At 41.0% G+C, this 26,959-nt stretch overlaps 1 protein-coding gene across 5 annotated transcripts; it reads right to left on the bottom strand.

Moving 5' to 3' along the window:
* Position 1: 1 nt before the first annotated feature.
* On the bottom strand, positions 2-26,217 carry Lasp (LIM and SH3 domain protein Lasp). 5 transcript variants are annotated; one of them, XM_089467180.1, is made up of 8 exons: positions 26,086-26,217; positions 25,502-25,799; positions 9,740-9,834; positions 2,782-2,914; positions 2,528-2,663; positions 634-1,794; positions 243-457; positions 2-181 (listed from the first exon to the last, which is right to left on the bottom strand). In XM_089467180.1, the coding sequence occupies exons 2-8, from the start codon at positions 25,568-25,570 to the stop codon at positions 2-4; spliced, it is 1,989 nt and encodes a 662-aa protein (XP_089323306.1). In that variant the 5' UTR covers positions 25,571-25,799; positions 26,086-26,217. The 5 variants fall into 5 exon arrangements, with proteins under 5 accessions (XP_089323306.1, XP_017861617.1, XP_017861616.1 ...); XM_018006128.2 differs by having other exon boundaries at positions 634-1,731; positions 25,502-26,217; XM_018006127.2 differs by having other exon boundaries at positions 25,502-26,217.
* Positions 26,218-26,959: the final 742 nt, after the last annotated feature.

Here is a 26,959-nt window from a genome sequence, read left to right on the forward strand (position 1 = left end):
ATTATATAACCGCCTGCTCCACATAGTTGGCGGGCAGCATGCCGGTCTTGCCGGTGCGCTCCACACGTCCGGTCATCCAGCCGGAGTCAATTGATTCCACCTCGAATATAACATCGCCCTCGCGAAAACTAACCTCGTCCACATCCTGTGCCTCATAGTCATAAATGGCTCGATAGACGCGCTAATAAATGAAGAAGTCTTCGATTAGCTCCAATCTCAAATAATTGAATTGCATTACTCACCAAGTTGCCTTGGCGCGACTGTTTGTCCTGCAGCTGGGCTGCCTGTTGACGCGCCTGCTGTTGCTGCTGCTCCTGCTGCTGCATCATTTGCACCTGCTGATAATATTGCTGCTGTTTCTGGGCCTGCGCCTGCTCGCTGGTCAGTGAGCCGTAAATGCCATTGGCGGGATCTATGTCCGAGATGGAGCCAATGCGTTTGGGATAAACGCTATTACCTGTTGGGATCAACGAATTTGTTAGACTGTGAATTAGCACATCTATCAATTTACATTGGGGGACAAGGACAAGGACAAGATGACGGTGATGCACATCGAGCTAAGCTAAGCTGAGCGCTACCGAACTACCAGCTAGCCTGCCACTGACCCCCTCGACAGCAGTCTGATCTACTTACCCACGGCTGCGGCGCCGCGCTGATCGGAGCTGTACACCAGAGTGGTGCTAGAGCGTCCGGTGGCTGGCATCGGCCGTGGTCCGTCCGTCAGCGGATCATAGTCGGCAATTTTGCCAATGTTGTTGCTGCTCTGCTGTGCGTTCAAATGGCCATTGCTGGCCTGCAGCTTGGCGCCCAAAGCGTTCTCGGAAGGCGTTACCGCACTATAGTTGGATGCCACATACAGCTGCTGCACATTGGTGTTGCTCTGATGTTGCTGTTGCTGCATCTGCAGCTGATGCTTGGAGTTGTTGCTGTGCACGCTCGACTGGGAGCGCACCTGCTGCGGTTGCTGCTGCTGCTGCTGTGTGTAGCTCAAACTGGCCGGATGCGGATGTGCCAGGCCGCCATTGTTGTTGTTGTTGTTGTTGCTGTGAATGCTGCCGTTGCTGGCATTGTTGTTCAGCAGACTGCTGTGCGAATGTTGCTGCTGGATAGCTGGCTGTTGCAGTTGCTGCTGTGAGTGCTGCTGCTGCAATTGCTGTTGCAACTGTTGCTGATGCAGCGCCGTTGCCGAGTTCTGGCTGTGATCGAACTGGTCCGCCGCATTTCCACTGGGATGATGTGAGTTGTGCAAAATGGCCGAGCGCAGCTGATTGTAGCTATTGACCGCCTGCGGCTGTTGTTGCTGTTGCTGCTGCTGCGACTGCTGTGACTGCGATATTGCTGTGGGATACAGATGTGAGGATTGTTTAATGGCATGTTGCTGCTGTTGCTGTTGTTGCTGCTGCTGCTGCAGCAACTGTTGCTGGCGCAGCGCCTGTGGCTGTTGATAGTGTGCGTATGGATCGTGCTGCGGCTGTTGCTGCTGCTGCTGCTGCTGCTGCCTGTGATTTTGTTGCTGCAGCAGCTGATGCTGCTGCTGTGGCAGCTGCTGGTGTTGGTGTTGATATGTGGGCGTTATGGCCGCCGTATTGTATTGCTGGTGTTGTATTGGTGGTGGTGGCAGCGTTTGTTGTTGTTGTACATAGTGTTGGTGTTGTTGTTGCTGGTATTGTTGGTGCTGCTGCTGCTGCTGCTGCTGCTGTTGATGCAGTGTTGCTGGCGGTATGGGCGAGGCTGTGGGTGCATATTGCGAGAATTGTTCAGCTGCCAATTGCTCAGAGAAATATTCCGATTCGTCTGCACCAATTAAGTTTTTAGTTCATTCCCCCAGAGTTAGATTTTTTATGCATGTGTGTGTGTTGGTGTTTTTTTTAAGAGTGTTGTGTAACGTTAGGTTAACGGTAGTTCAGAAAGCACACACAATTTATGAGCGCGTTCAATGTTGTTGTTGTTGTTGTTGGAGTTGATGAATGAGCAACAAATGATAAGCGAAAACGATAAAAACAAATAAAGAAAAAAATAACAAAAGGAATTATAATCAATAAATTAATTACAATGTGCGAGACAGATAGATAGCTGTGGCCTGTGCTGCTGCACCGTGGTGCAGGGTTAATTTTGGTTAGTAAATGAAATGAAATGAATCAAAATGTTATATGTACAGAACAGTGTTGGCAAACAGTGTTGGTAATTGTGTGTGCATGCGAGTGTGTTTGTGAACCGAGCTCTAACCACATTTCATAGCAAACATAGCAGACTTCACACCACTGTGCGCGCATAATGCGCTCTAATGAGCATTATAAATGATAATTTAATCTGTTTAGTCACATTTAATGCATATGAATTGACGACAATTGCTGGTAATCGCGCAAACAAATTCAAAAGCCAAATTAACTTCACTCTAAACGCATTTTAGCCAACAATTGCCAGCACTTACAGGTGAGATAGTGATATATTGAGACAGACAGAGAGAGAGATAGAGATAGCAGGAAATGGGCAAACAGACAGAGAGATAGGAAAATTGGTTACTCACTGCTGCTGTCAGAGACCTCGGCGGAGCCGCGCTGCTTCTCCATAGCTGCCTTCTTCTCCAGATCGCCGTGATATGCCACATTCGATATGTGCTTCGTGTTTTGTTTGATGCGCAGCGTTTCCGGGTCGTCTGCCACCTGTCGAGCGTTCAAGAAGTTCAATGTTAATTATCATGATGGAAATGCACACACACACACACACATATATATGTATATATATATATACATATATATATAGTCGACTCGCATAACTGACCTGTGTAAATTTGCCTTTGGCCTTCTCGAAGTCTGCATGGTATTTAACGTTCGATTGGATTTTCGTATTTTCCGCGATGCGCTTCAGCTCGGGCGTATCCGCAATCGCCGTTGCCTTGGCCTTGGGTATGTGCCTGCAAATAGTCAAAGAGAGAGACAGAGAGAGATTAATTCTCACAACTTGTATAACAGAAAATCTAGCAAAAATGTCGGCATAAAGTTCAACTTGCCGCCGGTCAATTTCGATTTGGACAGTTGGCTACAAAATTTTCTACTGCTGCATTGCGGAAACAGCAACAAACATCTGCTGATGTTGCTGCTGCTGCTGTTGCTGCTCCTGCTGTTGTTGTTGTTGCTCCGCCCACCCTGGCTGCCGCTGGGCATCAGGCGCATATCATTTAGCCCCACTTGAACGTATGGTTTTTCGTTCGCTCGTCTTTAGTTTCGTGTGAAGCACCCACCTCTGACCCCTAGCTCCCAACCTCTCCCTTGCCCCTTCACCCACCCACCTCCTCCACGGCCTGTTGTTTTATCAATTAAAACCACATTTGTGGCATTTCGTTTCGTTTCATTTCGGTCTTTATATTTTTTTTATTATTATGACTGACTGCCCACCCCAGCACTTGGGGCAGCTAACGGTTAATGCACGTTGCTGCTAGTGAATTATTAAAGCGCAGCTAAATGCAATTTGCCACCACAGCCGAAGAAAAGTTTTGTGGCTCAGACTTAATTTCTACAGCAATTACTTTTCGCTTCGAGTGCTTTTTGGCATATTGGGGAAGGTGCGAAGGCATTAGCATAAGATTGGAAAATCTTTGTGGGTTTGTGGCTTGATTATCTGAGAAACTCTCAGCTAATTTATATGTGGCTCAACTTGAATTCTTGAGAATTGCTTAGAGAGGCACTGTTTATTAAGCAATTCAAAGATGGACTTCAAGTTAGGGGAATCAAAATAAGAAAGTGAATGATAATGAATGAAGATAATTATTTACCAGTAATCAAAACAGAAGAAAGATAGAGAAATGTACATATTATATTTATAAGCCCATATATTGAACAACAATTCCAGGAATATGCAATCTATTGATATGATTAATGCTCCCCATGGACTAATACATCAATTAAATTATGGCGAAAAAATATGGAAAGAAGAGAAAACCAAAGCCAAATAAACAAACAACTTGGTACACAAGCGCAATATGTAACCATAAAGTACACACACACACATGGACAACAATATATAGGGAGAGTATGTGTATGTGTGTGTGTGTGTGTGTGTGTTTGTTTATGCTGTGGAGTCTTTTAACCTATCAGTTGGCTAATCGATCGATTGATTGCAGCGACTGATAACCACAGCAACAGCAACAGCAATGTCTGCAACAACAGCTAGCCAAAGGTTGATAAACCCATTCCCTAACCCTTCCCCTTGCTTCAATTTGCCCACCCCCTTGGGCACTTCCCTCGCCCCATGCCCCATGCCCCATGCCCCATTCATAGTGTAATTGTAATTGCGCGCAACTAAATTGGCTTATAGAATATTTATGGATTTATCGTGCGTATATCGAGCACAGCTGTCGCCAGTTGTTGTAGACGACATTGGAATGCAAAGGGGGGACTGGGAGGGGCGCAACGATTTAAAGAGCGGCTTTGCCTTACAATTATTTAGTTTATTAATTGTATTTGTATCTGTGCAAATTCCATAGCAGCTGCTAATTCCATATGGTGGTGCTGCTGCTGCTGCTGCTAGTTATGCAACCCTCAATTCCAATTTGTGGGTGGTGCAGTGGTGCAGTGGCGCAAGGCCGTTTAATGACCAATGACCGGTCGCTCATGCATGTAGGTCTGCGGCGCAAGTTGTTGGCTGTTGGTGTTGCTGTTGTTGCAGGCTTTGCTTTAATGCTGTAACAAAAGCTTATGTTGTTGTTGTTGCTGGCACACATTGTATTGTTGTTGTTGTTGTTGCTGTTAGCTGGCTGATGATGACATAACAATGCTTAAGCGCCAGCGGCTGCATTGGCCAGAGCAACGTAACAGCGGATGTCTCGGCACGTTCCCAATAGATCAACAGCAGCAGTAGCAGCAGCAACTGCAGCAACGGCAGCAACACGCACGCCAGCAACAACAACAGCAACCAGAGCAGCGGCTGTGCGTGACATGCCACTATTGTTGTTGTTGTTGCTGCTTTACTTTTTACTATCAAAGAATTTTAATTTATCTGTAAACAATATATATATACAAACACAACACACACACACACAGCAGCAGCAACTGCTGCAGCGCGCGCTTCATATAGTGTAAACATTTTTGTTGTCATCGCATTTTAATATCCTGTAAACAGCATTTTGTATATGTAGACATAATATATTTATAGACCAAGTGACATTTTAGATGTATGTATAAAGTCTGTAAAGTCATTCCATTGCATCAGCAAATATATCAAATAACTAAATATAATAAATAAATCAGTTAAGCCTAAACATGCCAAAGGCTATTCAATTGCTGTCCGCTGCTATTAACATGTTTATGCTAGTTATAGCACTGTTATTAGCATAGCCATGTTAAGGCAATTGAATCAGGCAATTTGTAAGTGTTTTGAATTGTGGAAAATGTGAACATTATGTTAGCTAGATATCTGTTAACAGATACCATACTGCTTTATTATACTCTGAACCCATTTTCAATGGGAAATCATTTTTAATTAGATTTAAATTTGTAGTGTAACTTGTTAAAATTTTTTAATAAATATCCCATTCAGAATAAAATACTCTACTTCATATTATTCCTTTACCCTACAATATTTCGAGCTGAACTTATCTACAATACCCATTAGATTTAATGCTTTGATTGCAGCGCATCTGTTAGTCGCTCAAGCTGTCATATGTCAGACGTTGCATGTCATTTTGTGTACTGTTCATAAGTTAAACGTAAATTGCAGTTGATGTGGGAGCCTCGATAGCAGCAGGCAGCAGGGAACATGGAGCAAAATGTAGTCCACGACAAACTGACCAACAAATGGGATGTGCAAAGGAAGGGAGGAGCTGGACATTCATTGGATGTCCACATTTTTTTGCATGTGATTTGTGGATTGTTGTGGAATTTCTGCTGTGACAAGCCTTTTGTTGGTCAACATTTTGATCAATGGGCCGGGCAAACAGGACACCAGGCGAAGCCTCAACAAAGAACACGAGGAAATTAAGCAGGAAGCGGCTAGGAAAAGAGCAAAGAGTAAGGGAATCATCGGGAATTACACAAACTGTGCATTATGCGCTGATTTGTTTAATTAACTGTTAATTAAAATTGACGTTGCCGAGAGGAGAGATCCGATTGCAATCATTAGACGATGCTCGAAATTCGTATATCCATGTATATGCATCAATTTCGAATCGCTTTAAATGCAAATGGAGCAAGAGAAACTTTTGGGATATGCAAATTTCCGGAGAAGCTCATTTAACAATGGGGGAAACTGCGATAATTGCCAGGTCAGAGCGTAAAAATGAATTGAAATGCGATTAAACGCACAGTTTGGCACATAATCAGCCGAAGCACGATAATCGAGTGCGAGGGTGTATAACAGGCGAGAGCGAGAGGGAGCAACGAGTCAATTATGGAGCTGCAAAGATTCAAAAGAGCCAAACTGAATTTGTGGGGTAGCTGCGTTATGTGGGGCTTGAAATGCATTATCGGATTTTGGGTGGGCAACGGGTTGCGTATGTCAAGAATTTAAATGCCATATGAGAAGAGTGAAAGAGAGAGATAGAGCGACTGAGGGAATCCGGAATATGGTAAACTCTAGGTCGAGATTTAAATATCATATGAGAAGAAACAAAGACAGCTACATAAACAAGAGAGAGGGGTATAGGGGTAGGGTATTTGTGCTGTAGGTAACACACCCAGCTCTCATTTGTGTTGTGTGTATTCTCCTCTATTGTTCATGTGTTGTTTAGCATAAAAAGAGGCAAAGCCAACAGGCCAACAGCTTTACAGTTTTTTTTGGGTAATTGAAAAGGTTTTGGCTTTCTATTGTAGGCGGCTTAAGTAATCAAAAAAAAAAGCAGCTAATGGGGCACAGTTATGTATATACATATATATAAAATATCTAGAAATTCACATTTGGCTTACAAATGAAAGTGAACGAAAATAAAGCGAAAAGAATTGACACACAAAATGAGAAGAACTTTCGAATACACAAACAAAATCAAATGAAATAAAAAGCCTGAGTTGAGCTATGTGGAGCACACATTGTAGAAATTGGAATTGGAATTTTTGGTAGCCGAGGGCATGGCCATGGTTCACTGATTTTTTATGTTAATAAATAAATGTGCAAATGTGAATATAATACGGAATGCGAAAGATGCGCTCGTTGTGTATTGCAGATGCTTTCAGTCAGTTCTCTCTCAATTTGTGTTCACATAAAAAATGAATGTGAAAAGCCACAGAAATTCAGAATTTGTAAAGGAATAATACGTATATATATATATAGGCATGTAGGCATATATTTGTGTATATATAATAAATGTAAAAGGGGCCAACAGAAACCTAGTAAACACAACTCGTTTTCTAGTTCAATTCCAACTAAATGGAAGAACCTGGTAATGTAATGGATACATGACTTCAATAAGTTTCGTTGCTTCGGTATGTGTATGTGTGTGTGTCTGTGTGTGTGTTGGGTTGTGTGTCCTTTGCCTGTGACTGTGGCTCATGTGCAGGTTTGCTTTTCTATAAGACACAATTGGGTTACATCCATAATAGAGAGAGAAAGTTAAGGGAGCCGAGGAGTTGCAGCAGCAAATGTGAAGAAATTTCTATGCCTAGAAATGCGAACAATGTGAACTTTTTGGACTTTGGACATTTCAGAAACTATTGTCAGGACTTCCAATTAGCTTTTCGAACTACTTTCAACTGCCTTAAGAAAAACAATTCAATGTGTTCACAAACCGAACTGAATTTACCCGCTGTTGCTCATGAATTATTATATTTAACTCCAAATAATTGATGGTACACTTAAATAAATTTTATATACATATTTAATAAATAAAGAAAATAAAATAAATATATATTGAATATAATTAATTTTTTTATTTCATATATCTAAAATCTCTTTTAAGCGTTCATTATTTATTATTAATTATCTTTTTGTAATGTTTATTAATTATTCTTTATTTAACTTTACTATCATTATTATTTCAATTTATATTTATAAATAAGTTTCTTTGATTTTTTCCAGTGCTTAAATTCTAGCCCTCGAACTTCGTTTATCCAATTAAAATCCCAATTCCATGTGGCGCTCCACATGTGGCAAGTATAATTGCATGTCTCCGGCGCTTTAAATCTCTTTAGTAGTTTCGTAGTTCATAATTTATTACAATCGTTATTCCATTGAGGGCAGGAAAACTTTGGCTTTTCTGCTGACCCTAAAGTGGCTGTGAAACTTTGCAAAGTCAGAGAAAGAAAACTGCTGGAAAAACTTCTCAAGCAATTATAAAATCCCAAACAGGAGAGAATCAGAAAGCCACCAGCCGTGGCAGCCACAGAAATTGTAGATTCCGCCGGAACGTGGCAGCACGTAAGGTGCAAATGGCTCAAAGGCGTTCACTGCAGTGAAAGTGCTGAAACGGAAGACAAGCCACGCCCCATTGGGGCCAACATGACATCATCCAGGATTGGAGTTAGCAATGAGCCGTATTGGGTGCCGGGTGGGTACTGCGTGCTGGCCACTGCGTCAGAGCAAAAGCTAACGGACGCATAACTCAATCCGCATGGAATTTTTATTCCCGCAGCGGTGGCATCCACAATAAATCTGCATTAGGGAACGTGGCCCGTGGCCCATTGCTGTTGCAGTTTGCAGCCCGCTTGGCTCAAGGCCAATAAACGGGAACGGACGCCACGCACTGCAGTGGCAAACTCTGGATAACCACTAGGCACAATGGTCACAATATATGACAACAACAACAGCAACAACAATGACAGCAGCGAGAGCATAGAGACCAACAACACAACACGTTGGCTAGAACAATAACATTGGGGCGTGGCAGTGGCAGTGGCACAGTGCCTGCCCCTTGTGCAACACGCTCGTAGAGTGAATACAACGATAACAAGTAGGAGCGGTCTAGCTGGGTGTGTCCGACTACGATATACCCGTTCAATTTGAGATTGCACATGTGAAGTAGGCGAACAATTTCTACTATTTCTATATACTCTTCCAAGTGATTTCAAGCGAAAGTAGACATAATTTGGGTTTTGGGAAGTAGGTTCCCCTATTCGAAAATTGTAGAAGGTATCCAAATAATAAGGATTAAGAACTTATATAGACACTAGACTCTCACATATATCACATATAATATATAGATATGTTCTGAAGGGGAAGCTAGATCACTTCTTCTTTAACTGACGTCAAATAACATGAATAATTCCATTTCTTTTCTGTATGCTGTAAATCATATCTCCCTTTGCCTGCTATATAACTTTCTACAGTTTAATCTCTTGCCCTGATATACCCATTTGCAATGCGTACAGGGTATACAAATCGCGTTCCTAACGGGGTTAAAGTTGCTGCAATGCTGCAGGGGCAATTGCAACAGTGCGAATGTGTTTGTGTTTATATAGGTGTGTGTGTTTCTTTCACTAAGGTGTCGCCGCATTTCCGCACCTTTTTAACAGCTGCAATTCAGCAATTCGTGCGGCAACAGCACGTGACAAGTGCCAGCCGCCGACGCAGACGCCGACGTCGCCGTCGCTGTTACCTGGACAGCTGTTGCTCGAGATTTTCTATAAAAGTGGCTGCTATTGCCGCGGTGTGCTACTTATCTCGGTTCGGACAGCTCGCAGATAAGATAAACGACGCTAATGAAGATTGTACGTCAAGGTTGGCATGCCCAGGCCGTCCCCCCTAGCGATACCCCAAATCCTCCCTCTTAAGCAGTTTCTAGTGTAGGGTATTTACATTCGGTTTTCATACTTACGCTTCACAGTATGGCATTTTGTTGTAGCCCTTGTAGGTTTTCATATTGAGCGTCATTCCGCATTCTGTGCATTTGAAACACGTTTTGTGCCATGTCTGAAACGGAATAGAGCAAAGGAAAGAACAAGAATTAGAGGAAAATTGTTAGCAAATTTGTTCGCCAGTCGTCGGATGGGGAAAAAAAGAAATTGTTGTACTTATACTCTAGGCATATACAATATGTGTGTATTAAGCGGGTATATTGGTTTAGAGGTAGATGTAGAATTTCCAAGCAATTCAGAAGTAGAAAATAAGAACTATATTTATAAATTAAATTACAACGTACGCTAGTTAAATAAATAAATATTTGTATATAGCAACAGGTGAGCTTGTAATCAAAAACTATATTTACAAAATACTTTTCATGCCTCTGTTTATGCACTTGGCTGTCATTCTAAAGTTGGCAGGGTATCCTCGTAGTCTAGCATTTCTGCTTAGCTTTCGTTTCATTGCCCGCTGCTCTCAGTTATTATTGTTCTTTGCGCCTTGTTAAATTGGCGCAATGCAACCAAAAACTAAAACTAAAACCCAAGATGAGCATAAAAACTAAAACTTGAAAAGATTTTTTGGCTTTGCGAGCATTCTCTGGTTAGTCTCTAATTGGTCTTCGGTCTTTAGGTCTTTCGGTTTGCGGTAGCTGGTGGGCGTAGAAAGAGGGAGTGGCTGTGGCTAAGAGCGGCCAGCCAGCTAGCCAAATTGGTAGATAAGCACTTATAAGTGGTTGAGCCAAAACTTCTTTAAAAACTTGTTCGCATTTAAAATGTTACAAAAAAAAATTCAAGTTGATTGTATGTGAGTTACTCTATAATACATTGCAGTGCATTTGAGGAGTTTCCGTAGTTTATTGTTACGAGTATCAACTGAATTTATTAGTTTTTCTTATTAGACAGTTCTATAAATAGACTACAGAGTCCACTTCATGAAGCAACTTCAGAGAAACTGGCTCCAGTCGTCATATCTCTCACTTTTATTGATAAGCTGTAGCTGCAGCAACTTATTCTTAGCCTTCTAATTTGTGTGCACTGCACAAGAGATGCGCAGCAGACAGGCAGCTCAGCCAGCCAGAGGCAGAAAGAGAGAGGCCAGAGGGGATAATTGTCATTGCCGGCAGAGAAAAGCTGAGATTGAGATAGGTGTGTGGGGGGGAAGGGGAGCACAATTGTCATTGGTGGCTGCGCTTCAAAGGGAGGCAACTCAATGCAAGCAGACGACGCGTTATGCAAATTTGTGAGAAGTTTTATTCCTGCCGCCTTGCAGTCGCGCTCAGCCTGTTAGCCAGCTTGGAGACTTGAGTTGGGGGTCAACAAACGATTAACTTGTCTGCGGATTAGCGAGCGGCATAAAGCGCGAAATATGCGAGAAAAATGCGTTAATTGGTTACACTAACACACACACACTCACACATAGACATGGACAGCATAGACAGCAACCATAAATAGCATAGACGCAAACCAGACGTAAAGTGATGAAGTGATTGCGATTTCATCACCAAAGAGTCAAAGAGTTGGCAATGGGAAACCCGTTTGGCCAAAAGCACACACACACACACACGCAAACAGACAATCTCAATGGCAACCAACCCACTGGGGGCTAAAGGCAACCACATTCCACAGTTCCAGTGGAACTCCATTGCAATGGGAATCGGTATGGCCATACGTAAAGCCGTAAGCCACAAGGGTCCAAGAAAAGTTTTCATAAATCAACGGATTTAACTTGACGACTCGAAAGTTTTCAGCGGAACTCAAAAGGGTAAGACTCAAGATCTGAGTGCTGGGTATGAGCGTATGACAGAGTATATATATGCAATTTATATATTAAACTAAAATGAATTCAGATGACCCTTTTTAGCTGAGCATTGCTAATTTTGTTAATATTAATACTCTAATAGATGTGATCATGCTCATGTTTTTTGTTTTATTTGTTAGGTTAGGGTAGCTTCAAGTCGTGCACTGCCGATTAAAATATTCCTACTCGTGCTTAGTTTTGTCTACTTTTTGTAAGCTGCGTGTGGCGCATATGTAACCAGTAGGAAAGTCATTGAACATGACACAGAGAGATTAAGAGAGAGAGAGAATGTGCGATATCTAAAGAGAGAGAGAGAGAGAGAGAATGAAAGAGCATTTCTCATAACTCATCTGTTCCCCTCTGACTTTTGATGAGGTTTTGATGACCGTCACAAAAATTCAATTTCACTTTCACAATAAAATGCAGTTGTGGCTGTTAAGGTGTGTGTGTGTGTGTGTGTTCGTGTGAGTGTGTGAGGTAATCGCTTTGTGTAGCAGACTGCATTTATTTTCTATGCTCGCTTTAACCCACTTTTCATTTGCCGCTCGCTTCTCGTCTTGGTTTTCAATTTGAGGCTCAATTTCCAAAAATAAAAAACCTTAAGTGTTTCATGCTGTTTCCCTTGTTGTTGTTGTTGTTGTTGAGGTGTTGAATTTGCATTCGAATTTGCACGCTTTCAACATTTTAAACGTCTCCGCAGCGCGACAATAAAAAACTAACAATTGGCATGAGCCACAGTCCAGACAGCGAAAGAGGGAGGAATAGGGTGAGGGAGAGAGAGACCCATAAAGTAAACCAACTGAACGGGAATTGGGGCTTTGGTTTTGGGTGCTTTGGTCTTCAGCTTCGAGCTGGGCGCTTGGGGTTTGGCATGGTTAGCTGCGAACACGAACGGATTGGATTACCAGAGTCAAAGCGACCAAACCAAATGACAAATGACTGCAACACCACAAACAACAACAACAACAACAACAACAGCAACAAATAGTAGAAAAACAATGGCGTCTAAGCACGAAGCAACAACTAAAATCTATTTATAGGGCAACATAAAGTGTCAAATGATGCGACTTGCTCAAAGCGTGGATACAAATTTATCTTAAGTGAAATTAGTTCTAAAATCCAAGAAATAAAAGTGAACTATATAACTAAAATATCTGATCTGCTCAATCTCTGCTTACACATGTTTAATATATCCCTTTCACTGCTTTACTTCAATCTCAACGCCCGTTCTTGACTTCTTTTCTTTTGAAAACAACTCTAGACAGGCCGCCAAAACACTTTCTAATATAGCACAATTCACACGTACGAAATCGAAATGCAGGCAGTTGGCATATGGCATATGGCATATGGCATCTGAGTTGCCTATCAACTGTCTGGATGGAGTGAATGCTACATGAAGATTCCAAAAAGGAAACATATATCAAATGCTGAAGTGAAAACACAACTTTTATTAACTAGAGATGCAGCTGGAGGAGGAGGAGGAAGAGGAGGAGGAGTAGGCAGAGCTGCGTTCAAGTTGGAAGTGGAGCATACTTGTGCTACCCACGTGTTTTCGTCTGTGCTGTAAGCGAAACCCACTTACAGCTGTCAGTTTGCTCAACCTGCTGCTCATGCTGTTCATAATGATGATACTTATGATGATGATGCTGCTGCAGTGCAGTGGCTGATAATCAGGGTAGGCGTGATGATACGGGAGCAGACAGCTAGCCAGCTAGCTAGCTGATGAAGCGGAAGTGAAAGCAACAGAGGCAGAATTAAACGACTTCCACAGCTTCCGCTGCTATTGACTCAGTCTAACACACGCACACATACCCACACACATACATGCACACACACACACACATGTATTTGCACTGCAACCGAAAACTCACAAGTTCTCAACACAGAAATTCCAAGTTTTTTGGCAACTGCCTTAACGTGCGGGTTTTGCCTTCCTAAGCGCACCAAATTAAGTTCAAGTTTGTTGCGTCGCGTTTCGGTCAATTTAACACGACTCCTCCAACTGCCACCCACCAGCCCCGCCAGCCACGCCCCTCATGCCCAAAGCTCACTGTCTGCACCCACCTCTCCAAAAAGCGCTCAGGTTTAGGCATATATTGTGCACGCTCTGTTTCATTTACAACTGTTTGCAGTTCCAGTTGTTGATGTTATTGTTGTTGTGGTTGTCGTTGTTGTTGCAGATGCTTGTCTACAGTAGCTCTTAAAAATCTTGTCATCATGCTGCGAAGCATATGAAGCTATTAGCTCTGCTTTTAAAATGTTGAATACTTCAATGTCATTAAGATATATCAAAATGTATTATAGATATGATAATATAAGATAATATGTAAGATAATAAAAGACTGCCTATATGTTTCATCTATAGTATGGGCTCTCAACGGTAAATACTTTCTATAAACTATTAAATTTTCTTTAATATGCTGAAAAGATGATATCACATATAGAAAACGCTATACATGTGTGGCCACGCGAGGCTATACTCTTCTACTTTAATTTAATTTATCTCTTTAATTATTATTATTTGAGGTTTAGTACATGTATAAAAAGCTTTATATATATTTGCTCAGCTGATGAGTCTGTCTTTCTTGAACTTCAGATAGAGTTCTACAAATGTTTATATTCATTTCATGTACATCTCATATTACATTCTATATTCATTTCAGTCCGAGTCAAATTCCTATGACTAATTTGCATTCATGATAGTTCAGCTACCATTAAAAAAAAAACCAATCTACTTTTCTTGCAGCGTATTCAAAATTCGTTGACATTTTAATTGCCGCAATTGGAATTTGCATTTCGGGTAGTGGTACGCCGTCGTCACATTCATTGGGGTCAAGGCGTTTCGCAGCCGTCGCTGTTATGACCAAATGGAATATGCCATATATGGCTATAAGAATCATCTGAGTCATTGTCATAAGATACCTGAACACGACGCCGACAAAAACAACAGCAAACAGCCAACAACAAACACCTTTTTCAAGCTGTATTACGCGATTACAAACTGAATGCCGTTACACGCAATTGTCGCCTTTCCGAGCGGCCTTATATGGCTGGGCTGGATCACTGAGTCGTTACGGCTCAGTTATATATGCACATATATATATCTACATTTATATGTGGAAAAGAGAGCCATATATTGCCTGCCCGCTCGCACTCATTGCCATTCATGACATAATTGTCATTATCGGGCCGCAAATAGTTTTTAATTGTTGCCCCACTGACGTGACTGGACTGTTGATCAGTTGATCAAGTGGGAACTTCACCAACTTGGTAATGTTATAATTAAATGTGTACACAATGCCTGTCTCTGTCGTCCCCCCCTTTCTAAATACCTTATCCCATGCCTCCTGCCCTCATTCATTCGAGTGTTTTCTTATGCAATTCTCACTTTTTCTTTCAATTGCATTTTGGTTTTTCCATCAGTTCCCATGCCAGCAGTTTTTCTCGGCCTCTTTGTCAACACCCTGTTTATGTGTATGTAGTAGTATATAACTATATCTATTTGCCTGATCTTTCGTATCGCTCACAGTCATCGACAAGTTCCTAATTTGTTTGGAGCTCTGTGCCGCTTTCGGTTCGTTTCGTTTTTGTTTTCAATTTCATTTAATTGAGTTTTTTTATTTCCCTGTTTATTTACAGCTAATGGCTAATTAATATCATTTTGTTTACACTCAGACAAAGAGAGAGAGAGAGAGGGAGAGGAAGAGAAAAGGCGGGGCATAGGTTTTACTTGTCGTTGCCCAACCGAGTCAACTTAAATTGTGACTACTATTATAACTGACTTGATTCGCTTTGTTCAGAGTAACTGGAACTTGCTCTCGGTTGAATTTTGCAATTATTACACGTTTCACAAAGCACGAGTATGTGCATGTGTGAGTGTATAAAGTGTATGTGTGAGTAGATTGTATCTGTTATTTTGTATCTGCACACTCAAAATGTTGTCTCTGACAGCCAGTGGAATGACGTAATCGTCGCTCACTGTCTCTGGAAATTAGATACTCAAAACTCTCGAAAAAGTGTGGCAAACAGTAGCCCGCCCGAGCTACAGCAGAAACAATCTCAAATATGCGAATATTCACATATTTGCATAATGATAAAAGAATGAGAGATAGTTTATCAGAAAAATGATATATTGAAATGGCATTCCAATGTACCGACGACATCTCTACACATTGGAATATTCCAGCAGTTTACATACCCAACTATATATGAGACTATTTCTAAATATCGTGTATGCCTCCTCTTTAAAGCAATAAACAACCTTCAAAAATGTCATTCGATTTATTTATCTGACACTCCAATATAATTACGAGATCGTCGGACTTGAATATTCCATTAGGACTATTAAGATTAACTTAATCAGGGATATCAAACCTTTCGATATATCATTTGCATTTATTTTCTATCTAACATTTTTCTGTTTGCTAACATCTATATCAAACAAAATAAACTTGATTCAGTTTCTTCCACGAAATATTTCTTTTCCTTTTCCCACTCCTTATTTGTTGATCATATTTCAATTCGTTTACAAATCCATTTGCAATACTTTAGCAAACATTTCCTCTCAGCTGCAGACCTCACACACATTTCGTTAGAATTTGCATTTGTATCTGACAGATACGCATTGTATCTGCTGTTGTTGACTGATCTCGAACAGCAATTCGATTGGGATCGTCTGCGATTACGAATTCAATTTCGTGGCATATTTTCACGTTCGCATCCAATAGATACGACGCTTGTTGTGTGTGTGTTTGCGATACAACTACATAGATACATGCCGCATAATTTGTTTATTAATTTACCCCCGCTCATCGCAACTCCCTCTCTCTCTCTCCCTTTCGCTCCTCGCGCTGTGCAAAAAGCGGCCACCAACTGAGGCGCTGATGGAGCAGCTGCCTTCGCCTGGCGTTCTCTGTATCTTGTTTTTTTTATTATTATGATATTTCTTTTTTGCGTCAACAATAAAAAAGCATTACATCAACGCAAGCCGAGTGACTCACTCGGAAGCAATGCCACAAGCGCTGAAGGCGACAGAGCCAACAGTGTGTGAGCCAAGCCAACTGCTGGCTGCACCAGAGCGACCCTGGAACTAGCAGCCCGCAGACCTGGGAGTCGAATGCTGGAGCTCTTTCTTAATTATGCCCTTCATCTACGGAGTATCTTAGCTGTGTGCTTCATGAAACGTGTAGTGGGACTATAAAAAAGGACGGACTTGCATTCAAGTATATTTTAAGAAATATCTAAGATCAAATATCTCCTAGAGGAGCCATAATCTGTTCCTACTATATCGTCAATTAGAAATATCAAGCAAATATCACAAATGATATAGCATTACTTACTACTAATACTATTTTCAGCATTTTATTTTTTCGATAGTGTATTCAATGTGGAACGTTGCAAAAACAATTCAGTTTTGTTTTTTTTTTTTCTATCCAGTAGTGACTAGCTAGCTATCCGAGTGTTTCATTAACTTTTCTAGCTTTTTGTGGCTTTGCATGCTGAAATACGCATCGGGAACGGGTCGGGTCAAATAGTAAATCATCGTGGAGTATCTGCGCTATGGGAGAAGTGTGTGTTTTGTTTTCCGCCTCAGTTTTTTTTCTCTCTTTTCTTTTGCTTTTACTCAGATAAATAGCACTCATAACGGTATCGCCAGTTAAAAGATACATAACAGCATTTAAAGACGGGTTAGCTAGCCAGCCCCCTATCCCCCTTTTCTTCCCGAACAACTAGTCAGCCTCAGCATCAACAGCATCATCATCATCATCATTCAGCTTATGCTGGAATTGGTGTCGATGATGTTGTTGTTGTTGTTGTTGTTGTATGTAAATGGTCAAACGTTTCTCTCTATGCTCAAGATTGGAGTGCTAGACAATGAAAACAACTTCCTACTGTTCGGTCTCCCGCTGTTGTTCAATTCAGTTCTTTTTAGTTTCTGGTCCAACAGACCATTGGCCCACATTGAATGGCCATAGAATTTGTTGTTGACATCCACAATGTGCATTTTTGGTCTGTTTGTTTTTGTTTGCGTTCTGCTGAAGTGCATTGTGCAAAACTTTTGACAACTGCCAATTGGGCAGCGCTTCATGTCGAATTGGTGGCACAAGTGAATTTTAAAATGTGCACTTTAAGAATTTGTAAAGATTTATATCCACTTGAATGGGTAGGGATTGTTGCATTAAAGTCTTAAGCTGTTACGTAATAGAATAAAAGCAGTTTCTAGTTCTCTTCCATTGAAATTTAAGTTCAATTCTTAAAGAATTTAGTTATTCTATTGCTAGAGCTTTGTTATCGATAGTTTCATAGCTCGATAGCATGCTTCGAATGCCTGCGATCAGTTTACAGTTTTCCAGTATTCCACGCCTCTTTCTCTTCCATTCTAAATTTGCAAATTGAAACGACGCATGCAAACGCTTGCCTGTGTGTGTACATATGTGTGTGTGGTGTCTCTTCTTTCCACTGTTTCGCTTGTCAAGTTTACGCTACAAATCTGTCGCTCTCGCACTCGCTCGCTCGCTCTCTCTATCTTTCTCTCTCTTTCACTCTGCGGCTCAGTCTGAACTCAGTCAATTAGCAAAGTCAATAGTATGCACCGCTATCCACGCACCCCTTGGTTTGAGCTAACGTTTTTTCCATTTGTTTGTTTAATTTATTACAACTCGAAAGCTCACACACATACACGCACACACACATGCATATGGAGAGCGAAGCTTGTCACTTGCGGAGTTTTATTTGAATTCGCGTTTTGTAACTCTCTGCTCTACATGCATATATGCAAATATATGCCAAAGTCCGATTGCAAATATGCACGCAATCAGTTTTGCACCCACCCGCCCCCCATTAGCCGTGTGTCTGTGGGCGTGTGAATAGGCTCTTATTGTGTTTTATATATGTATAATTAGTGCAGCCGTCTTGCGAGTTGCAACGTAAATTGAATTAGCTTGAGGCCACAGGCTGCTAATGGAATAGGTGTGGCCCCTGAGGAGGCGCCATGTGGGATGGGCAGGCCAGCATCTTAAGAGCTTGCAAATTAGCTTAAAGCTTCTAAGGGCGGCAGCGGCAGCGGCAGCAGCAGCAGCAGCGACAAGTTACATATGACGTTTCGTTAATATTTGAGGAGAGAGCGCACGAAGGCGGCTGGGAAAGACAAAGCGATGCATAAGGCAAAGAGACACAATGAGGAAACTTTTTGGATTTGGTGCACAATGTGGCTGAAACTAATGTGGAGCAGCTGTGCTGGCTGGAGACTGGAGTCTGGAATGTGAAGTGTGTGGAACGGGTGAGGGGCACGACCACTTTTAGTTTGAATAATGTACGAGATTTGCACAGCTTGTGAGATACAAAAAAAAATAAAAAATATAAGAGAAAACCCGAATTCGAGACGATTAATTTTTGCTGATGAAGTGACAAATCACAGGGCAAAGGCGGGTGAACAAAAAAAGAGTAGAGCAAAGCAAACAGCGAAAAGCACAAGCAGAGAGATCTAAAGCTGAATTTCATGATTGACAGTGGAGCGAGCGAGCGCAGCCGAGATAGGGAGAGGGACAATGGAGTGGGAGAAGGAGGCGAGAAAACCCTCAAGTGATGGACAGCAGCGACGAGAGTCAAGCAACCACTTGAACTGAAGAGCCAAAGAGCTGGAAATTGTTATTGCTAAGCATGCATATGTAAGTATATACAGATGCATTAAGTGTATATATAGATATATGTATGGCTATAAATAGCACTCACACCAATGCATGGACAATACGAAGCGTGAGCCCAAACATAGATGCGATGCAGCGGCTGCTGTTGCTGCTGCTGCTGCGTTGCTGCTGCGTTGCTGCTGCTGTTGCTGTGGCATGCGGGAATCAATTGGACAATGCAAATGCTTCAAAAAATAAAAAATAAAAAGAAATAAAATAAAAGAGCCGCAACGAACGAGGGGTCGCCAGGGTTGCCACTTTACATGAGCCGCAACGAAGATTGCCACCCCGCGCGACGAGTTAATAAAGATCAATTGAATTTAAACAAAGAAATGTTAATGGTAGGGGTAGGGGGTAGGGAGGTCAAGCAAATGCAATGAATGCGACGGTGCTGACGACAATTGTCTTGCCAATGGGCGTGGCATAACAAATTACAAGCAAATGCGCATTAACATAAATTCTACAACAACAAAAGCAATGCGAGCGGCGGGGAGAAAACAATTAAAAGACGACAAGAGAGCAGAACAGCGGAGCAGAAGAAATGACAGGAAACAAGAGACAGCGCAGCGAATGTGGCAGCCAAGAAGAACAACAACGAGCAGAAGAAGAAGAAGACGAAGAGGAAGGGGCTCCGGCTAGAGAAGAATCTGCGTAACTGTAAGACAAAGACAGCAAGACAAAGCCAATGCATTCAACGGGAGCAGCGGCAAGCGCCAATGTGAGCCGAGTGTACTGACCCACATATCAATGGCCGGAAATACACTTAGCCAAGACAGTGGGACAAAATAGCGGACAGGTAGCCAAAATATAATATGAGCCAAGCTCACTCAGTCACAGACTCCACTCATCAGTTTTGGTCATTAGTCAAAATTGTTTGTGCTGAAAAATAACAATGGGCCACATTTAATTGAGGGAAAGCCCCCAAAGTCCCAACCGTTGAATGCCTTCGCAGAGAATAAATAAAAGTCCAAGCCCCAAAAGCTTGCCCAACAGCAATTTCAACTTCGACTTCGCCTTCCACATCGGCTTTAGCTTCTGCCACTCTCAGAGTCGAACAAGAAATTCGTTTTTAGTCTAGTGTTTTTCTTCCATTTTTATTTTCAATGCAAAAATTGGGCCACAAAGCAAATCGAAGTAAGAAAAAAAATCTCAAAAAATAAAGAAAACAGCAATTGAAATACTCTTCTGGCCATATACTCTAATGTGATGTATGTATTTATGTATGGCTATTCTGATATTTGATTACTTGTAGTTTTACTGTATAAATCTCTAATATTAAACACATTTAAATCACCCTTTATTTATATTCAAATAAATCTCTTTTAAGTCAATAAACGTCTCTGATTAGTTTCTTAAGTTCTTTTCTGGCCAACTTTAATTAGTCAACTGCTACCTTTTTTTCTCATTTGGCAACCGAAATCCGTGGTTTTGCTTCTTCTTCTTTTTTTTCTTTGTCAAAATTGGCAATCGCCAAAATAGGTTGCAAAACTTCTGACCGACCAACCACGAGGCTAATTACAAGAAAAATTGGAGCATAACAAATAAGCCAAGAGCTGAGCTTTAGGCTTTGATTTGCGCGCTGCACAGCGAAAGTGAGTGAGCAGAGGAAGAGTGGAAGGAGCAGAGACAACAAACAGAGATAAGGTAAAAGCTGGCACAACAAATTGCATAATACCACAAAAAGTTCTCACAGCGAAATAACAAAGCACAAAGTGAAATTACAATGTGTGTGTGTGTTTGTGTGTGTGAGAAAGGAAATGAAGATAAGGAGATGCAAAGCAACGATAAGTCAAAGTCGACGATGTCGCTGCTGCTGCTGCTGCTACTTGACCACTTTTATTTTCATGCCTGAATTGTTTATAAAATTGCAGCGCCCTTCTCTCACGAGTGCTTCAGGCGGAGTAACAGAGAGAGAGAGAGAAAGAGAAAGAGAGAGTAGGGAAAGAGGGCAGGAGAGTGCAGAAGGGAGAGCGGTGCAGTTAGGGGCCAAACGGGCTGCACTCAGAAATGGTTTGTCATGCAAAAGTGAACTTCGCTTTCAGAGTTGAAGAGCTCCAGTCAAGAGTGGAAAAAAATAAATAAAACCAATTGTCATTGTCAATGCGGTTGTCGTTGTTATTCGGTGTTGCCAGAGTTTTTCTAGAGAGGAGCTCGTGTGTGTCGATCTATGTATGTATATCTCTTAATATTTATAGTAATTGAAAACTAGATTTGATTCTATCTCTTTTAAATATGCATTTTCTGTCTCATTTATCTCCATTCCATTTTTATTCACTCACTACATTCTCTATTACAATTATTCCGTGTCACGCGTGTCTCCGCTTTCATCACTAGCTTTACAAAGCTCTTCAACTTCTTGTTGGCAATTGGAAAGCGGAAACGTTGTTCAAGTGTCGCACGTGATGGCAACATCAAACAGCAAAATAATTTCAGATAAGATTTCGAGCTAAAGATACTTTTCATCATGATCTTCTTCTTCTCCTTTTTGGCAGCTAGTCGGCTCCGTCCAAGTTTGTCGCTGTAGTCATTTGTCATGGCGCAAATGCCAAAAATTAAAATATTCAGCAAAGCGACAGCCCGAAAAGTGTGCCACAGGCGGGGCAGAGCCCCAACTGGATACAGTTGGAGCTACCTAAGTGCCAAACGGAGTAGCTGCAAATGGAGGACGTTTTGGATTTGACGCTGCGCTGCGCTTCGTTGCTGCTGCCGCCTGCTGGCTGCCGGCCTGGCCCAAACACTAACTGTCGACTCGTGCCACGCTGCACGAATTGGCCAAAATGTTAAGCCTGCTCTTCCTACCGGCCTGCCTGCCCCAGCCTGGGTTGGCTGACAACAAAGAGGTCATTTACTTTCGTTGCGAGCATAAAATAATCGTCTGTCGTGGCGGCCGCCGCAGCCAAGCAAAACAGCAGTACTAACAATTAGGACTCGACTATGAGATACCCTGTAAGTGAAGTTCAGCTTGTGGCATATGCAACTCAATGATATTGTTTGCTTATGTTGCATCACAGTGGCTTCAAATGGTAGTTTTTCCTGACACTTTTACTAAAAATCGATTTTTATCAATTCTAAATTAATTCTATACTGTCAACTAATATGTAGACAATCATAGCTGTATGATCTCTTCTGCATCAACTATTTATAAGCATATTTTATGGTTTACTCTATTCTCATACATTATTCAAATTTCATGCGAAATTCCCTCTTTTTTTTTGCAATTTTTTAATGGGCAACGAGTATAACAAGCAGGCAAAACTAAAACTCACACATTTCGTGTGTTTGCCAAATAAAAAAGTCAGATAAATGAAATTGGCAACAGCAGCAGAAGCAGCGCTGCAGACAGCGACAGCGACAGAGACAACGACAACGACTTTAACGTCGACGTTGACGTCGACTGCAACTGCAACTGCGAACGGCGACAAGTTGAGTGAAGTTTGGTATCAAAAATCGATTAACAAAGCGCCGGCAGCGAACGCGAGCAGCGCTGCTTAACTTTTAACGGCATTTAAAAAGCATTTCTTCATTTCATTTACAAGGCAAAACTTTTCAGTGTGTGTTTGAGAATGTGTGTGTGTGTAGATAATTGGTATAAAATGCCCGTTTATTGACTGTCACGCGTATCGATTTCTATATCAGGATATGTCACGTGCATTGAGCGGCAACCGCAAACGAAATGGCGCAAAACTTTTCAGTCAGAAAATGTAGATGTGGGAGAGGGGGAGAGGTAGAGAGAGAGAGATAGAGAGAGAGAGAGAGACGGAGAGCGTCAATAAGAGAGAAGAAGGATGCAGATGTCGCTGCATTTTCTAAGCAAAAACAGAACGCAGAGAAGTAGAAAAGAAGATAAATAAATAATGATTTCTAGAAGGAGATACACTACAGATATGAATATGTACATAGTCTAGTAATCATTCGCTAACTTCCACAGATCCTAATTAATAGATTAATTTTTAATAAAGTTATGGTTAATTTGCTAGTTTAATTCAATTATTTGTTATATTTTTATTCAATGAAAAGACCGTCAGCACTTCTTATTTTTATGCAAGTCTATTTTTATTCAATTCAATTTCCATTACTTTTTTAGTATTTCTCCTCTATTTTCTAATTACCAAATTCAAAATTTTTAACCTGATTTTAAAGAGATTTGCAAATTGAATACAATTCATTCTATTCAATTTCATTTCATTTCCATTTCAATACGAATTTATTACTTGGAGTTCATACAAACACCTTACTATAATTAACTAGACAATCGTATATTTTTAAATCAAATACTCAGCAAATAATAGAGATTAACATTGTGCATTTCACATTCAATAGATACGCGTCATAAGACTCGTAATTTGATTTTCAGTAAAAAAGGCAAAACAATAAAACAATCCTATTGTTTATTAAATAACAAGCTGCGCTGCGAGTATGAGTCAATTTGTTTATTATCTTACAAATGTTATGAAATACAATTGCAAATAATCTGAATACAGTAATCATTGCTGTGCATGCCCTAACACAGACACAAAGAGAGACACATAACAGAGATATAGAAACACGTCATATGAGACAAGTTAAACAATGAGATGTAAGCAAGCTAAAATGCAACGAACCAAAAGGAACATTCAACATTTCTCTGGATACACAAATAAATAAATATGTGTATGTATGCTGTTCGTTCATGTTTTTGTTGTTATTGTTTTTCTTGTCGAGTTTCGTCAAGTTTCGAAATCTCTCCCGAGTTATTTACACGTTTCAACATTTCCATTAGGCCTCATGCATATTTTATAACTGTCTTTAAATAGTTTTCATTACTTCACGGCTAAAATTAGACGCACATTGAGACTGGAAGAGTGTGTGCGTTAGAAAGTGACAGCAATAGAAAGAGAGCATGTAGCACATCTTGACTATAATTAGACAAACGCTTAAGAGCAGCAGCAACAGCAGCAGCCGCAGACGATGTGGAACACACGTCGCAACTGCTGATAGTTGGAGCTGATTAAAGCAAGGCTATCGAATGGAATTTGACTAATGATGAAATGACAATTGAAACAATCGTGTCTCTAGGCAATGTCTTATCAGCGCATACAAATGTTGTAAATATAAACATGAGTTTATATATACATATGTATGTATATTCACTCATTTCCTTAAGTACTAAACCTATTTTGAGCTAAAGCTCGCTTAAAACTGGATGGGCAAAAATAGGTAGAAGAGAAACGAAAGGGCAAAACAATTAGTGCTGCTCAGCTCAGCTCAGACAGAGAGACAGACGCACAGCCGGTCAATAAAAATAAACTAGCATTAAGCATAAACCAATAAGCACAAGAAGAAAGCAATTCAATGACCGCAAAGCTTGTGATTGCGTGTGTGTGTGTGTCTGTGTGCGAAAGAGAATGCGAAACTGGAAACGAAATATGCGCTCAAGGTCAGTCAACGGATTGTTGCTTATTTATTTTTGAGTATTTCTTTTGAAGAACCAACACAGAAAGCTAAGATAAAAGCTGCGCTGCAACTTTGCAACGGTTCGTTGACGGCGGCGTCGCACTCGTCGTCGTCGTCGCTGCGCTCATACGCAAAATATACGCAAATTGGCGCAGACAATTGCCAAAGAAGAGAGGTAGGTAGATAGGCGGGAAGTGAAGAGAGAATTGTAGCGGAAACAGCGGCGACGCAAATTAAAAGCAATTTTCAATTTCCTGAGTTGGCGAAAATTGAAAAATTTGTTGCAAGCACAAACAACCACCCGCGCAATCGTACACACACACACACATGCACGCACATAGACACATAATGGAATGAAATTTGCGTGCCGTTATATTGCTTAAACTAAATTCCAAGAAGCGCTACGCAGTCGCAGCAAACTAGCTGAACAGCTTTTTTTTCCTTTTTATTATTCGCACACATTTGTTGTTGGTAATTATTAAAACGGCGCTGCGTTGTGGTGCTGCTGCGGCTGCTGCTGCTGCGCCCACAACAGGCCACGAATTGCGTAGGATAATAAAACAGAAACAACAAACAAGCACGGACATGGACATAAGAGCAAACGGTACGCATGATCAATGAGACCAGCGGGCCATGTGACTAGATAGCCGTCTCGCTCTAACGCGCACAGACAACAAGTGCGAAGCAGCGGCATAAAACAAAGGAGCAAAAATTGAAATTGAAAGAAAAAAATGCCAATACACACAACAATAGCTAAAAACAACTAAATTCCGATATTCTTACACGCCTTTAGCTAAAATTATTATTAAGTTGTGACTCACCTTGTCCAGACACTTCAGCTCTTCGATGGGATAAACCACCTTTTGGCAGCGCGCACAGGTTTTATTCATTTTCTCGCCGTGTCAGTAAGCCTTTTGCAAAAGGGGGGACAATTGGGGAACACACAACACACACACCGATTTTTAGAATTTTGCAACACTTTGAACAAAGTCGAAATTAATTTCGCATAGCGATCAAACAGGAGCACACAGCTTAAAAGCTATTAGCCAAGTATAAGAATGTATTTATGGAGTATATGTGGTTATGTGTCCAGGATTAACATTTAATTCAGCATAGCTACTGAGATTGAAAACAAAAAATCTGTTACAACTGGATGGCAACTAACTGGTTTGCTTTGTCACAAACTCTCGTACACACAAACACACACACGAATGCGCGCAAACACACACACTCGCGAACACTTTTTAACACTTTTTCAATAATTGCAAGCGGGTAAACTTTTAAATATTCAACACCGTCTGCAGCTAAGCGACGCGCGCACGATTCCAATTCGGCAGGGCACAATGACAGGTGCGTGTACAACTGAGCTGAGCTATGAAACAGAGAATGATGCAAAGCCGAATACCTTGTAAGACAATTTCTGGTCACAACTTTTATGTTTATCAATTAGTTGACTTTCTGTTCCAAACAACCAATTTACACGCTGCGCACCCGCATAAACACGTCTGTACTTCACCGAAACAACAACAATTATGAGAAATAACATGCTGTAAACGCTGTGCGGCTAGCAATATGTTATGCTCAGATGGTAGCGTTACATTTATCGAGAGAGTGAGTGCTGACTGTTAATGCGCTGTAATGATAATCACTCAGTGTTGGAAATGAATACTGTCAATCGATAAGAAAAGTGCCGGTTGGCACAGGGTGCTCTTCACAAAAAGCACCCCACTTTTTGTATCCTTGGAGTTTACTATCGAGATTTTTTTTTGTCCGAGAGCGAAGGATATTAAATGAATCATAAAATTCGAAAATAAAACGCTATTAAAATAGTGGAATGGTTGCTTAAATCCAAGTGAAACAGTGGCTTTTTAAATACGATAAAGAAAATGTTCATTGAAACCAACAGAATTATTTTCTATTAAGTCCTTGCGGAAAATTAGTCTCAATTGTCTAGCAAAAAATGTAGTTAAAGTCGAATTGCATCATTGGCCACACATATAAAATCTAAGTGGTTCAAGTGTAAAACTTGTTTACATTATTGATTATTCAACATTACAAATATTGCTGCATATTTAAAGGCGTCTCAAAGTATTTTTAAGAATAAGAACGACACAAGAAATGTGCCGATTGAAAAATCGATAATCTTAACGTGTGTATTTTTGTTGTCTGCGTTATGCCGGCGGGGATTATCGACCACAACAGCAACAACAAAGATATCCACGGCGACAATAACAAAAAGGAGTAGAAGTAATAGAAACGAAACATAGAGACAAGTGCAT

This window comes from Drosophila arizonae, chromosome 4 (genome assembly GCF_054131065.1).
Source record: "Drosophila arizonae isolate 15081-1271.41 chromosome 4, UAZ_ARI_1.0, whole genome shotgun sequence".
Taxonomy (NCBI): Eukaryota; Metazoa; Arthropoda; class Insecta; order Diptera; family Drosophilidae; genus Drosophila; species Drosophila arizonae.